Source organism: Python bivittatus, unplaced genomic scaffold, assembly GCF_059951505.1.
Source record: "Python bivittatus isolate LINGU-HERP-01145 unplaced genomic scaffold, Pbiv_v1 ctg000480_np1212, whole genome shotgun sequence".
In the NCBI taxonomy this organism is placed as follows: Eukaryota; Metazoa; Chordata; class Lepidosauria; order Squamata; family Pythonidae; genus Python; species Python bivittatus.
Genome location: NW_028277075.1, coordinates 106,066,909 through 106,079,274, shown reverse-complemented (window position 1 = coordinate 106,079,274; position 12,366 = coordinate 106,066,909). Strand labels below are relative to the sequence as shown.

Below are 12,366 nucleotides of genomic sequence, written 5' to 3'. Positions count from 1 at the left end.
CGGCATAGCATAGTCACCCTGCTTTTGCCCAGTAAATGGCGTGGCACTCACTGAAATTAAAAGCCCATCCCCAAAGGCCACATGTCACCTTCTTTGCACCTTGCATATTTTTAAATTCAGGACTTGAAGGAGGAGTCAGTTCCACTGTGAACCAGATCCAAGGAGAGCTGGTCACCTATGGTGACAATCACCCATCTGGGTTTGTTAGAGACATGTATCCTGAGGTAGGGTGAAACAGTTTTCTTGGGATGACTTTCGGGAGAACCATCTCAAATCTGGGCAGTAAAGCCAGATTTGAAAGGAACTATCGCCTTTACCTCTTGATGACATGAATGACTTCCCTTTTATTAATGCACCTTCTTGAATCTTCCCTGTTTGTCTGTGTCTCTAGGGTTGTTCTGCTAGTTAGTGTTGGCCAAACTCACTTTTGCTCATACTGCTATCTTTGCAACATGATCAGGCCTGGGGAATGGATGAGCTTCAAATGAAGGATGTTTTTTCCAGTGAGAGATATTTTGATGATAATTTGTGGTGCGGGCTTGGATCCTAACCAGTATCATGGTAGGCCCAAATACTACAAGCAAAATGTTGCAGTACATTATCATAAAAACAAGGGTTGTTTGAACTCACTATTTTTTTCTTCTTTTCATGGTCCTGCAGGATACGATTCATTGGGTTGATCGCTTCGGTCTGAATGGCTTTGCCAAGTTTTCTGGGCACAGGACATAAAATATAGACAACTATGTTATGAAAACTTGCCTTCTCAGAATATTATTTGCCAGACAACCACAGCAGAAATGGTTGTAAATATCACCCATGCAATCTCCTCAGAGCAAGCAATACAACTGAAATGTTTACTGTAGAAGTTTTAAAGCCCTTCCAGCCCTTGGTAGACTTTGAATAATGGACCAGATTGTACTTACCTGTGCAAATCTGATGCAGATTTCAGCTCCTCAGAAACACAAAGTGAAGTTCTATGACTATAGCTAAAGAAAGACCACACAAAAAAGGAGACATAGGTTTTTATTTCAGCTTCTGAATGACTGAGTTATGATTCCTAAGAACCCAGGCAGTATGACATTTTTACTAGGTTGGGGTTTACATTTTCATATGATATATTTTGGAAATCTGAGACCCAGGCTAATTCTACAACAGTGGCTTTATAAGATGAATTACAGATGTGTATTGCTTTATAGAATTGAACACTGGGAAGCAGGCTGGCTATGTTTGACAATAGTTTGCAAGGCAAAGTGACACCTGAGTGATGTGTAGTTAAACTGAGGGCTGCCCCATTTTTTTCAGTATTGGAACATTTTATTTCAATTCTATTATGCATGTAGAGCGGAGGGACATTCTGAGGTCCCAAAGTTATATATGGACCAGGAACCCCATGGTTCCCCCCCTCCCCAATCTGATTGCTACTGTTGAATAATAGTGGTATAATTTTCCCTATTTTGGCATGGGAAACAAAGACAGACTCCAATGTAAGCTCTATAATGGCTTTAACATAGTTCTTGAAAACATGGAGAATTCTCCCTCCCAAGCTTCTGTTGAACCTCTCCCTGCAAAAGATCCTGGCTCCATTCACATTAACTTTGCACCAATGCTTTACTTGCTTAGCCCTCAACTATGCCTAAATACAATTGTTTTTAACAGAGATTGCCCATATCTGATATAAGGTATTGACTGAAATTAGAAGAATGATTCCCCATTTGTTGTCTGGAGACCACTATTAATCCACAAAGGTACTATAATAGTCAGTGATGGACACCAATATAAAATATATATCTCAGAAGATAGCCAAATCTCACATGATGATTTTAGGTGAGAATACTAAATTCTCATAATATTTGGTAATGCTACACAATTTTGGTTGTTTTAAAAACATTTTGGGGAGCCTATGGCGTCCCTGTGGGTACCCACAATCACCTTATTACCAACCGTCTTGCATGGTGGTCTTCAACAGCTTCCAATTATTATGCTGTTGCTGCAGTTCTCAAATGGAAAAGATCAAGAAATGCGGGTAGCAAGCAGAGCAACTTTTTCCAACCATCAGAGCTCTGAGTGCATATCATTTGGTCAGAATGTATGACTGCAGCATGTCCAGACTTCCTCTTGTCACACCCAGAAGAGAAAACACTTGGACCTCCAACAACCATCAAGGGCAATATATCTTCACCCACTAAGAGAGTCCTAGACCACTGATGGAGGAAAGGAGTGTAAAAGTATAGTCATCACTTACTTCACTTGTATTTTATTCAGCATTTTGGCAAGCTTGTTTGCCAATTTCTCCAGTCCTTTACCATATGTAATCTCCAAATTGGTCCTGTTGAGAAAAGAACCAATGGGCATTTATTCCTTTTAAAAGTTAAAACTTTGGAAACTTCACCAAGGGAGGAAAAAATGGGGGTTGTGTGTCTGTGTGCATGTGTGGGTTGGGGTGGGGGTGGGGGGAAGTAGGGAGACAGGAATCTGTATAGCAAGAGTTAAATTGATATTCAATCTTGGCCCAAACTGTCCTAGAGACAATGCAAGCCAGATTCTTCCACTACACAGAGTCTAATAAATCTCACAAAAGTCAGATTTGGAGGGAGTTGAATAATATCTGAAAGCAAAATGGACAGATTCACCAGTCCAAGGACAACATTAGAATGCTTAGCTTCTCAGAGTCTGAATTATGGGCACCCACAGGAATTTTTCCATGGGCAGGAGGGAAGAATCAAAGCTGCAGTGTAGGCTATGCTTGCAATTTGCATGTGTAGCTTGTACTGCTCCAACACATCTCTCTCTCTCTCTCTCTCTCTCTCTCTCTCTCTCTCTCTCTGTCTTTCTCTCTCATATGCTCTTGTTTTGTGGATGTGAGCTGTTAGATTTTTTTTTATTTTTTGGAATAACCATCCTTGTCATAAATTTGACAACTTCACCTGATTAATCAAGGAAAAAAGCCCATTTTCTATAATAATAACATGGGAAGCTGTTTTATATCAAATCAGAGCCTTGTCTATCAGACTCAGTAGTGCCCACACTGACAGGAGCAGCTATCCAGGGTTTTAGAGTTTTTTTCAGTTTTACTTTGGAAGGTCAGAGAATAAAACTTCTTCATAAATAGTGGAGACTCTAAACCGCAACCTCTCCTTCATCTTGGAAACTTTGATGGGCTTTATGTAGAGAATAATGGTGGCGCCTGAGGCATTTATTTATTTAGAAGATTTATATGCCACTGATTCCCCTAATGGTTCTAGACAACTTACAAAACTCTTTTGTAGTGGTGATGGAGAAAAAGACAGAAACTTGGTTAACATTTGGAGAATTCGAGGTTGGCCTGCCCCAGGTGACTGATGAACCCTGTTGAGTTCCAGAGGGAGCTTGGAGGTTTTCCTGAGGACCTGTCAGGCAGTTTGGCTGAGGCCTTGGCTACAGCCTGGAAGAGGCATGTGACTGAGGCCCTTATTGATTGGATCGTTCCTACGTGGCCTCTCCCTGTGTGCTGATCCTGGAGGGCTTCTTGATTTTCTGAAGAGCTCTGGGAGATGAAATGCCAGAGCAATGCCTGGAGTACTACTGAAGAAAGACAAAGTGTGAATCTGACTGAACGTAAGACCCCATATTCTGGCCTATGTCATGGCGATAAGGGCAGCAAAATGTTGCTATTTCTCTGCCCTTATTGTGCCTGACGATAGCCACCCAGCAGCCCTTTTTAGGGTGACCCTATTGGGGACCCTTATTGTTGGTGGGGCAGGGCCACAGGATCATCCGCAGGACTGTAGTGAGGTACATTCGTGCTATCTGGCAGACAAAGTCACTCAGATTTGCTCAGAGTTGGACTTCGACTGGGCAAATCCAAGTGAATTGCCCGGGGCAGAGCCTTGTGATGTTATCTGGACTGCGTTTGATTCTGTCACATCTGAGGAAGTGGGCAAGTTCCTTCTGTGTGTTAGTTCAGCCACCTTTTTGTTAGACACTGGCCCCTCCTGGGTTATTAAGGCAGCCTGGGAGGTGACTAGAGGGTGGGTCCATGTGGTAGATTTAGTCTCTGAGAGAGGGGGTCATCCCACCAACCTTGAAGGAGGAAGTGGTATACCCCCTCTTCAAGAGGTCATTGCTGGACCCTTCCCCGTTGGATAATTTTCTGCCAATTTCCTATCTTCCCTTTTTGGGGAAGGTTGTGGAAAAGATGGTTGGACAACAGCTACATAGGATCTGGGAGGAAACAGATTATCTAGACCTCTTTCAGTCTGGTTTCAGACCAGGGGACAGTATGGGGACAGTGCTGGTCACGCTTGCTGATGACCTTTGGTGGAGCTGGGATGGGGTGCATCCATCTTAATGTTCCTTGATCACTTGGCAGCTTTTGATACTGTCAACCACAGTATCCTTTTGGACTGACTGTGGGGGTTAGGCGTGGGAGGCACTGCGCTCCAGTGGTTCACACTCTTCCTCAGCAGTCAGTTCCAGTCAGTGTTGAAGATTGCATCCATGGCCCCTTGCGTGTGGGATGCTTCAGGGCTCAACTCTCTCCCCCCTCCTGTTTAACATCTACATGAAACTACTAGGTGAGATCTTCTGCCAGTTCAGGATTTGGTATCATCAGTATATATCTCAACCTGAGCTGCATAGGGGAAGCTGTTGATAAATTGACCTGGTGTCTGGAGGCTGTTTGGGTCTAGATGGGGCAGAACAGACTTTGGCTCAATATTGATAAGACTGAGTAGCTGTGGCTATTTGTCCCCCCACAGTCTTTGGTCTTGGATAGGGCCGCACTTCCCCATTCAAGACTGGTTCCCAACTTGGGGGTCCTTCTGGACTCACAGCCACTGCTCGAAGAGCAGGTAGCAGCTGAGGTCAGGAGGGCCTTTGCACAGATTCATCTTGTGCACCAGTTGTACCCTTTCCTCAATTAGGAGATGCTTCAGACAGTTACTCATGCTCTGGTCACCTCACGATTGGATTATTGCAATGTGCTCTACATGGGGCTGCCCTTGAAGACCACCTGGAAGCTACAGCTGGTTCAAAATGCAGTGGTGTGAGCCATAACAGAGGCCTTTCAATGTACCCATGTGTTACCACTGCTACACGAGTTGCACTGGCACAGGGCTGGATATCTGAGGGGCCCCTTGTCTCCAATTGTTTCTGCCCATCTGGTATGTGGTATGTTCCAGCAGAATGGGCACGCTCCAGGTCCCTTCTTTTAAATGTTGTCATCTTGTGGGACTGAGGAAGCATGCCTTCTCTGTTGCAGCCCCCACCCTCTGAAACAGCATCCCTCCAGAGATATGGACAGCACCCTCTCTCCTGGGGTTCCGGAAAGCTCTGGAAACCTGGCTTTGGTCCCAGGCCTGGGGTTGATGTATTAATGTAGTACTTTATTTCTGGGGCCGCTGTTTTGTTTGACTTGTGTTGTTTATAGGATTGTTTTAGACTGGGCTGTCTGTGTGGTTTGATGTTTTATCTGCTTCTACGGGTTTTTCAGTTTTGTATGCCACCCAGAGTCCATGGAATTGGGCAGCTAATAAATTTGTAATCATCATCAGCAGCAGCAGCATTTACTTTCATATTGGTCTACCACTCTTCTTTCATCAGCTAACCATTCTTACATTACTTGAATGTTATACCATATTAATTTGGTTGGAATTATATATGTTTTTCTGGAGATGCAGTTTTTGTGTCTGCACTTATAACAAGAACAACAATGATAATAATAATAATAATAACCAGAGAGTATCATATCTACTGCTATTATAACATATCAACCCAGACAATTGGTCAACTAAAAAAAAAAAAGTATGCTTAACTAAGAAAGTGGGATACTAGGTCTACATCTCTCCCCCCCCCCCCGCCCCAATAAACAAACCTGGTTCCAGACAATATATTTCTATCAGGAGCTAAAATTTGAAATGAGTGAAATCTAAAGGTATTGTTCAAACCCTAAAAGGAGACCTGCTTTCAGGCACGGGGTGGAGAAATAAAAGCAACTTAACTGTCAGCCAAAAGGCAGACCAAGAAATTGTTAATCCCCTCAAGCTCCATTTTGGAGGGAAAGCAGACGACAAATATGGTACACAGTCCCAGGGAGCGATGTCGGTGGGTGTTCTCATCCAAGTGCCAAAAGCAGCATCAGGAAGTTGCGCCACCAGTTCTGCCCCTTTGGGAGGTGCACATGATGTCTGTGATGCACACAGAAAAGGAGATGTTCTTTTTGCCCTCCCATGAAGCTGGCTGTTTCAGGCTTCCTTGAAATGCGTACTGTGTTTGGTTTCGCCTCTGCTTTCTAGGGAACACACAAGAGACTCACTGCATCCTGCCTCAGAATGCCAGAGAGCGCACTCATTTGCCAGCGACCATAAGCCAAGTTGCCTCGGCAGTACCCAGGCCTGCTTGCAGAGAACCAGAGGGGGCCTCAAGCCAGGAAGAAAGAGAAAGGAAACATGTTGGGCTCACTTGCTTTGAACTGTTCTCGGATACTCCAGAAAAACCTTTCCGGGCCTTAACAAATGGCATTGCCACCTCAATTCCAACCTCTTCCCCCGCCTGCCTCCATTTAGCCCCAGTCCCACACACCAGGAGACTGGATCAAAACACTGGACGACTACCTTGCGTGGTTGTCATTCAGCACTCTTCCCTTCTCCAAAAGTTTGCCCGGTACAGTATATGAAAGGGGCAGGGCTGATGTAACTCCCCATTTCTCAACCACTGCCCTGCTTTTTACAAGCATCTAATAAGGGACTTGCTCTGTATTCACTGGCAGGATACATTTTATATTCTTTAGGAAGAAACAACAAAAATCACCTTCTTTTTAAAAGAATATTACAAACTTGGTCTGGGTGCCTTTCTTGGCTTTTTTGGATAGGCAGACTGCTGTCCAACTATAGTTACAGGTAGTCCTTACTAATAACCATTCATTCAGTGACTGTTTGAAGTTACAATGGTGTTGAACAAAGGGACTTACAACCAGTCCTCACACTTACAACCATCATAGTAACCCCCCCCCCACGGTCATGTGACCGCAATCTGGGCACTTGGCAACCAGCTCGCACTTACAATGGTTGCAGCATCTTGGGGTCAGGTGATCGCCATTTGCAACCTTCCCAGCCAGCTTCTGGCAAGCAAAATCAATGGGGAACTGCATGATTTGCTTAATGGCTGCATGATTCACTTAACAGCCATGGTGATTCACTTAATGACCACTGCAAAAAAGGTCGTAAAATTGGGTGTGACTCATTTAAGAACTGCCCCGCTTAACAACAAATTTTCCAGTCCCTATTGTGGTTGTTAAGCGAGGAATACCTGTATACAACGATCCGCATATTTGAATGGGTTTTTAGGAGATAGTGCTCACTTCCCCAAATACTGCAGTACCTCTGTCAACACTTTTTATTCATTGTTCATTCTTTGTGTAAAAAAGAACAGAGAGCAAGAACAGGTTTGGGGTTTTGTTTGTTTGTTTTTACAAAATGGACAGAAAAGTGCCCACACTATATCTTCTCTGTCTCTCTCTCTTTCTAAGTGAAAACTGGGAATCTGGGATTATGGCACATCAGGGTAGGTTGGCAAATGCCTTTCCTTGCCATTGCAGATGTTTTTAATCATGTTTAGGGCACTACATTAGAAGTGACATTTCCCTTTCTTGAAGGGTTCCTCAACTGGAATTCATGCATGCCTTTAAAAAAATTGAAGGGAAAGAATTTGAAATTAAAAAAAAAACAATAAAATGGGAGGAAACAAAACAGAGAGAGAAATTAACTACCTCTGCAGCTGCTGGGGGAGGGGGGAGTTCAGCTAGCTGCACCCAGTGCTGGTTCTATCCCCATGTATGCACAGACATAACAACCCCCCCCCCCAAACAACAACAACAATGAAGCAAAATATTTAATCAGTTCCAACAGGTCATTTGGAAGCTGTTTGATTGTTGCCAAGTTTATAATGAACATAAATACTACAAAAATTGTTCATATTTTAATTCAAGAAATAATTTTTATTTCCAGCCTTAGAGTAGCTCCATCACTGATGGATTAATAATTATTTAGGTGGGCTTGGAAGGATGTTAATGGGATTTTGCACCTTGTTTCAAAGAATACTTTTTCTTTTGCAGACACCTCTTTATGGAAGGAAGATGGATTTTAACTTTTTCAAAACAACAGATTTTCAAAAAGCCTCTTCCAATACATGCCGCCCCTTGTACTTGACAGGAACTATCTGTCTTTCTGGAAATTTCACCCTTCCCCACTGCTGTATAATTCATGTCACTCAGCAGCTCATATTAAAGTCAGCACCAGTCTCCTAAGAATTCTCATTTGCACTGTCATGAATCAGTTATGCCCTGTTTGCCCTCAGCGCTCATGTAATTTACATGAGAAAATTGGTTTCCGTCTCTCAGCCACTCTTACTGGCTTTGACTAGAATGTAATTTATCAAACATGCTCTTCGAATGAGGGGTGGGGCAGGAGAGGACTATAAGAAAATGTATAGGGCAAATAACGGGCAGACACTTAAAACAGTTATTACAGACAGAGGTGATAGAACTGGATCTTTTGGAGGCACCGATTACAGATTCGTATGGCAATCCAGGCACACGTGTACATACGTTGAGCTGTTTCTCTTAATTATTCCTCATTTGATAAGTGGCAATTGAATATCTGAAGCAGCCTCTGTTGAAATGAATTGGCTCTGAGATTAGAATAATATTGGGTCCGTGGGTATCTCATCTTTTTCACAGGGAAGTGAACAAGCACCGACACACTCTTCAGGAAAGAGGCACACACCTCAGTGGTGCACATGCTCGCAGACAGAAGATCCTAAGTTGCAGATCTTGGTGTCTCTTGTTTCAAAGGTTTAGGTGGCAGGTGGCGACACAGAGCCTGGGAATGGTTTCCCACCAGGAGGGGAGAAAGTGACCTGCTTAACTCACTGAGATGAAGAATTTAAAATTAATTTAAATGGAAACTTTAAAACCAGCCCCAGTTGAAATCAGAATGGCTTAAAATCAATTCTTGGGGGGATCCCCATATTCTAAGGTGTTATCTAGAATTCCAATGTTTTCTGGTGAACTGGTGGAGCAAGTACTTCTCACACCACCCCATTAAACTGTATATCTGAAGTGGTTTCATTTCTGACTTCATGTTTTGTGTGAACACAGCTCTTGTACATAGCTTTATGGGTCACTGGGTTATGTATGAGTCCAGGCATTGTAGTTTATTCAATAAACCATGGTTAAAACAAGCTATGGCTTACTGCAGTGTGTGAATCCAACTAGTTCCTGAGCCAAATACTTGCTTGATTCAGAATCAGGCCGTTATCAATAGTTCAGCTCATAAAAAGTTGTATATTTTATTATCCCAATATTATGAAAATAACTATAACGCTCCAGCATCTATGAAAGGAAGAACAGTGATTTTTGTTCAACTCCATTTCCCCCTCCCTTTAACTGCACAGATGGTGAAATGTTTCATTCTATTTATAAGAGCACCACTTTCATAAAGACATCTCATACAAAGGAAGTCTTAAGGTTTAAGATGCAAGACAAATCTTCAGTGGAATGGCAATTGCTTTTTGGAATGCACGGCTAATGAAAGGTACTCAAAATATCTGACAGCAAAATGAATTGGGTTTTCAGGATGAAATAAGCTGCAGTTAAAAGCCCTTCCTCTCTCTTCAGTGATAAATATATCTTAGTAAATCTTATGGAACTTTTGTTATGGGCTTACAAAGTCAACAATAATTGCTACAAAAAGTATCTCCTAACCTAGAGATACCACTGATATGAAGAATGTAGAAGAGTACATTTAAATTAAATATAATCCATTTTAAATTAAATGGAACAGTTTAAAATTATTCCCAGTTGAAGTCAGAGCATAAAAATAAGAGCCAGGGAATTTCCTGTGTTGTTATTTAGAATTTTAATGTTGTTGGAGTAGGGAGGGTGTGACTATTCTCACACAACTCCATCACCTTGGACCTCTGAAGTTATGTAGGATAAACCAAGGTGAAGATCTTATTCTGTGATTCCCACACTAATCAAGCCTTTGTGAAAAAGTGGCCCTCCAACTGTTGTTACGCTGTCGCTTCCATTGTCTCCATTCTGTCTCCATGGTGGCTGAGACTGATGGGGACTGTCATCCAACACAACCTAGAAGACCATAGGTTTCCTATCTAGGCCATAAAGTGAACATTAGAAGGACCTGTTAGAGAAAGAACTCTAGATCGCCTTTTGTGTAATGAACTCCAAGGCAGCAGATACATTTTGGTATTGCTTTTTTTTAAAAGCCAAGGACAGGGTTCAGATAAAATTCCTTTGTTTAACCTTTGCTTTAAGGTTATATACTATATACTTAATCCTATATATATATATAGGATTAAGGTTTAATCCTATATACTCTTAGTATATAAAACGTATCAAGTAATTAATCTGCGGCAGAGTGACAAGTGGAGCACATCAAATAACATAGAGGTGATCAAAACAGTTACAGCAATAGAGGAATTAAACCAGCTGTCACCCAGAACATGTTTTCCTCTTATTACAAGAGCTATACTAGCTTTTAATTAATGCCTGGACCTAATTCAAAGTCCTGTTTAAGACCTCTAAAGCCCTGTCGAGTTTGGAAATGGGGTAACTTATAGACAATCTTCTTCCATATGAGTCGCCTGTTCCTTATAAAAAATCCACAGACACATTGATGCAATATTTATCTCTGGGCCTGTTTACATGTTCTCATGTAACGGGGCTGATTTATTTTTTTGGTCACTTTGATTATTCCAAGATAGATAGATAGATAGATAGATAGATAGATAGATAGATAGATAGATAGATAGATATGGTATATTTCATTTGTATCAATGATATTCTGCAGTGGGCCTTTTTCCCCATTGGCTGGAATTTGCTTCACTGTCTCTTGTGACTCAGATGATGTAGTATTCCCAGATCTTTAAAGGGGGACTATGCCTTGATGGCTCAGATGTGTTTTGCGTAAGGCCAGACAAATGCAAGCACCTTGCTAATCCAGTTTAAAATGCAGGTGGGATTAATTTGAACTTCCTTGACTCTTTGTAAGTCTTAGCAACTATTTCTATGCACCCAATAGCCCAGGCAAAGGCAAGAGTTACGTCAATTCCTCCTCCTTCTAAGCAAGGGGTGATCTGTCTATAAGACACTTGGTTTTCTTGGAAATGGCTGCTTCATGGATGGGAGGAGGGGGTGTTAGCAATTTATTTTCCTTTCTTCTGTGAAATGATGGAGGTGAAAAACATTGTGTGGCTCCACAACTATCTCTACCTCTGCTCCATAGATAACATCAGCATTCTAGTTCTGGTTCTCCTTTGTAGGTATTGATTAGACTATAATCTCCTTTGTTCCACTCCATGTCATGCAGCAACATACAACCAGGGTTACAGCTTGTGGGAAAAGCTGCTGATTACAAACTTGCTAGCATGCTATTCTTTCACCACTACAACTAGCAATAGGCTTTAAAATGCAACAAAGGAACGATGGTTTTAAGTCTGTTCAATAGCATCTAGTCAGATTTCTCTTTTGAAATGGCTTGACAAAGGCACACAACATGTTTTGAAGCATGGAAGTGTGGTGGATTTTTTATTTATTTATTTGTTTGTTTGAATGTGGGATTTTTATTGTTCCAGGATCTGCAGTATTTGGGGTGGGATTGTTGGAGTTGCCTATTTGTTCCAAAATGGAAATAAAAATCTCCAAACTCTTCCCTGTAGCCACATTAGTAGCTATGCAAGTTCAGGTAACAGTATACAAGAAAGCACTATGATCAAGCCAGGCAAACATCATGGAAAAGAAATAAAATCCAGGTGTACAATATTATTCCGAAACTTGTCTTTTGTCTCCATTGCCTCAGCTGTCCTAGTAATCACCGGGAGAGTAAATTAAACATATGTTGCAACCAATTCAGAGTCTCATCTTAAAGCCATCTTAAAACCTGCTCCAAGTGACAGCAACTCTTTCTTCCTTCCCAAATTTGAAAACAAAAACAAATTCAGCAGCAGAATTGGTTGAATTCTGTCAGGCTGATCATACATACCTCTGCTGAAGGATAGATAAGACTTGCTTGCAGTAATTATCCCCATTTTTAGAATATCCTTTCAGCTCTTGATATGCCCGATCATGCTGAAACACAGCACATGGATTGAGTCACAGAGTTTAACATTTGGCAATATTTCAAGCCTACACTAGGGTGACCTGCTATGTTGCTTTGGCACAAAGCATTTGGAGCTGTCTGTACCTGCTTAGGTGTGTATGTGTGTGTGTGTGTGTGTGTGTGAGAGAGAGAGAGAGAGAGGAGGGAGTGGCAATGATTCTTCCCAGCAGGAAATATTGGGAATAAAGGGAAGGAGACTTAAACTGATAATTTA

At 41.9% G+C, this 12,366-nt stretch overlaps 1 protein-coding gene across 1 annotated transcript in view; it reads right to left on the bottom strand.

Moving 5' to 3' along the window:
- The window catches only part of NOSTRIN (nitric oxide synthase trafficking), a 30,387-nt gene that overhangs the window by 16,077 nt on the left and 1,944 nt on the right, over positions 1-12,366 (bottom strand). The window contains exons 2-5 of the mRNA XM_007421843.3: positions 12,036-12,121; positions 2,243-2,326; positions 924-986; positions 631-712 (exon numbers count right to left, since the gene is read on the bottom strand). Coding sequence (XP_007421905.2) covers positions 631-712; positions 924-986; positions 2,243-2,326; positions 12,036-12,121 — 315 coding nt within the window. The remainder of the gene's footprint in view (positions 1-630; positions 713-923; positions 987-2,242; positions 2,327-12,035; positions 12,122-12,366) is intronic.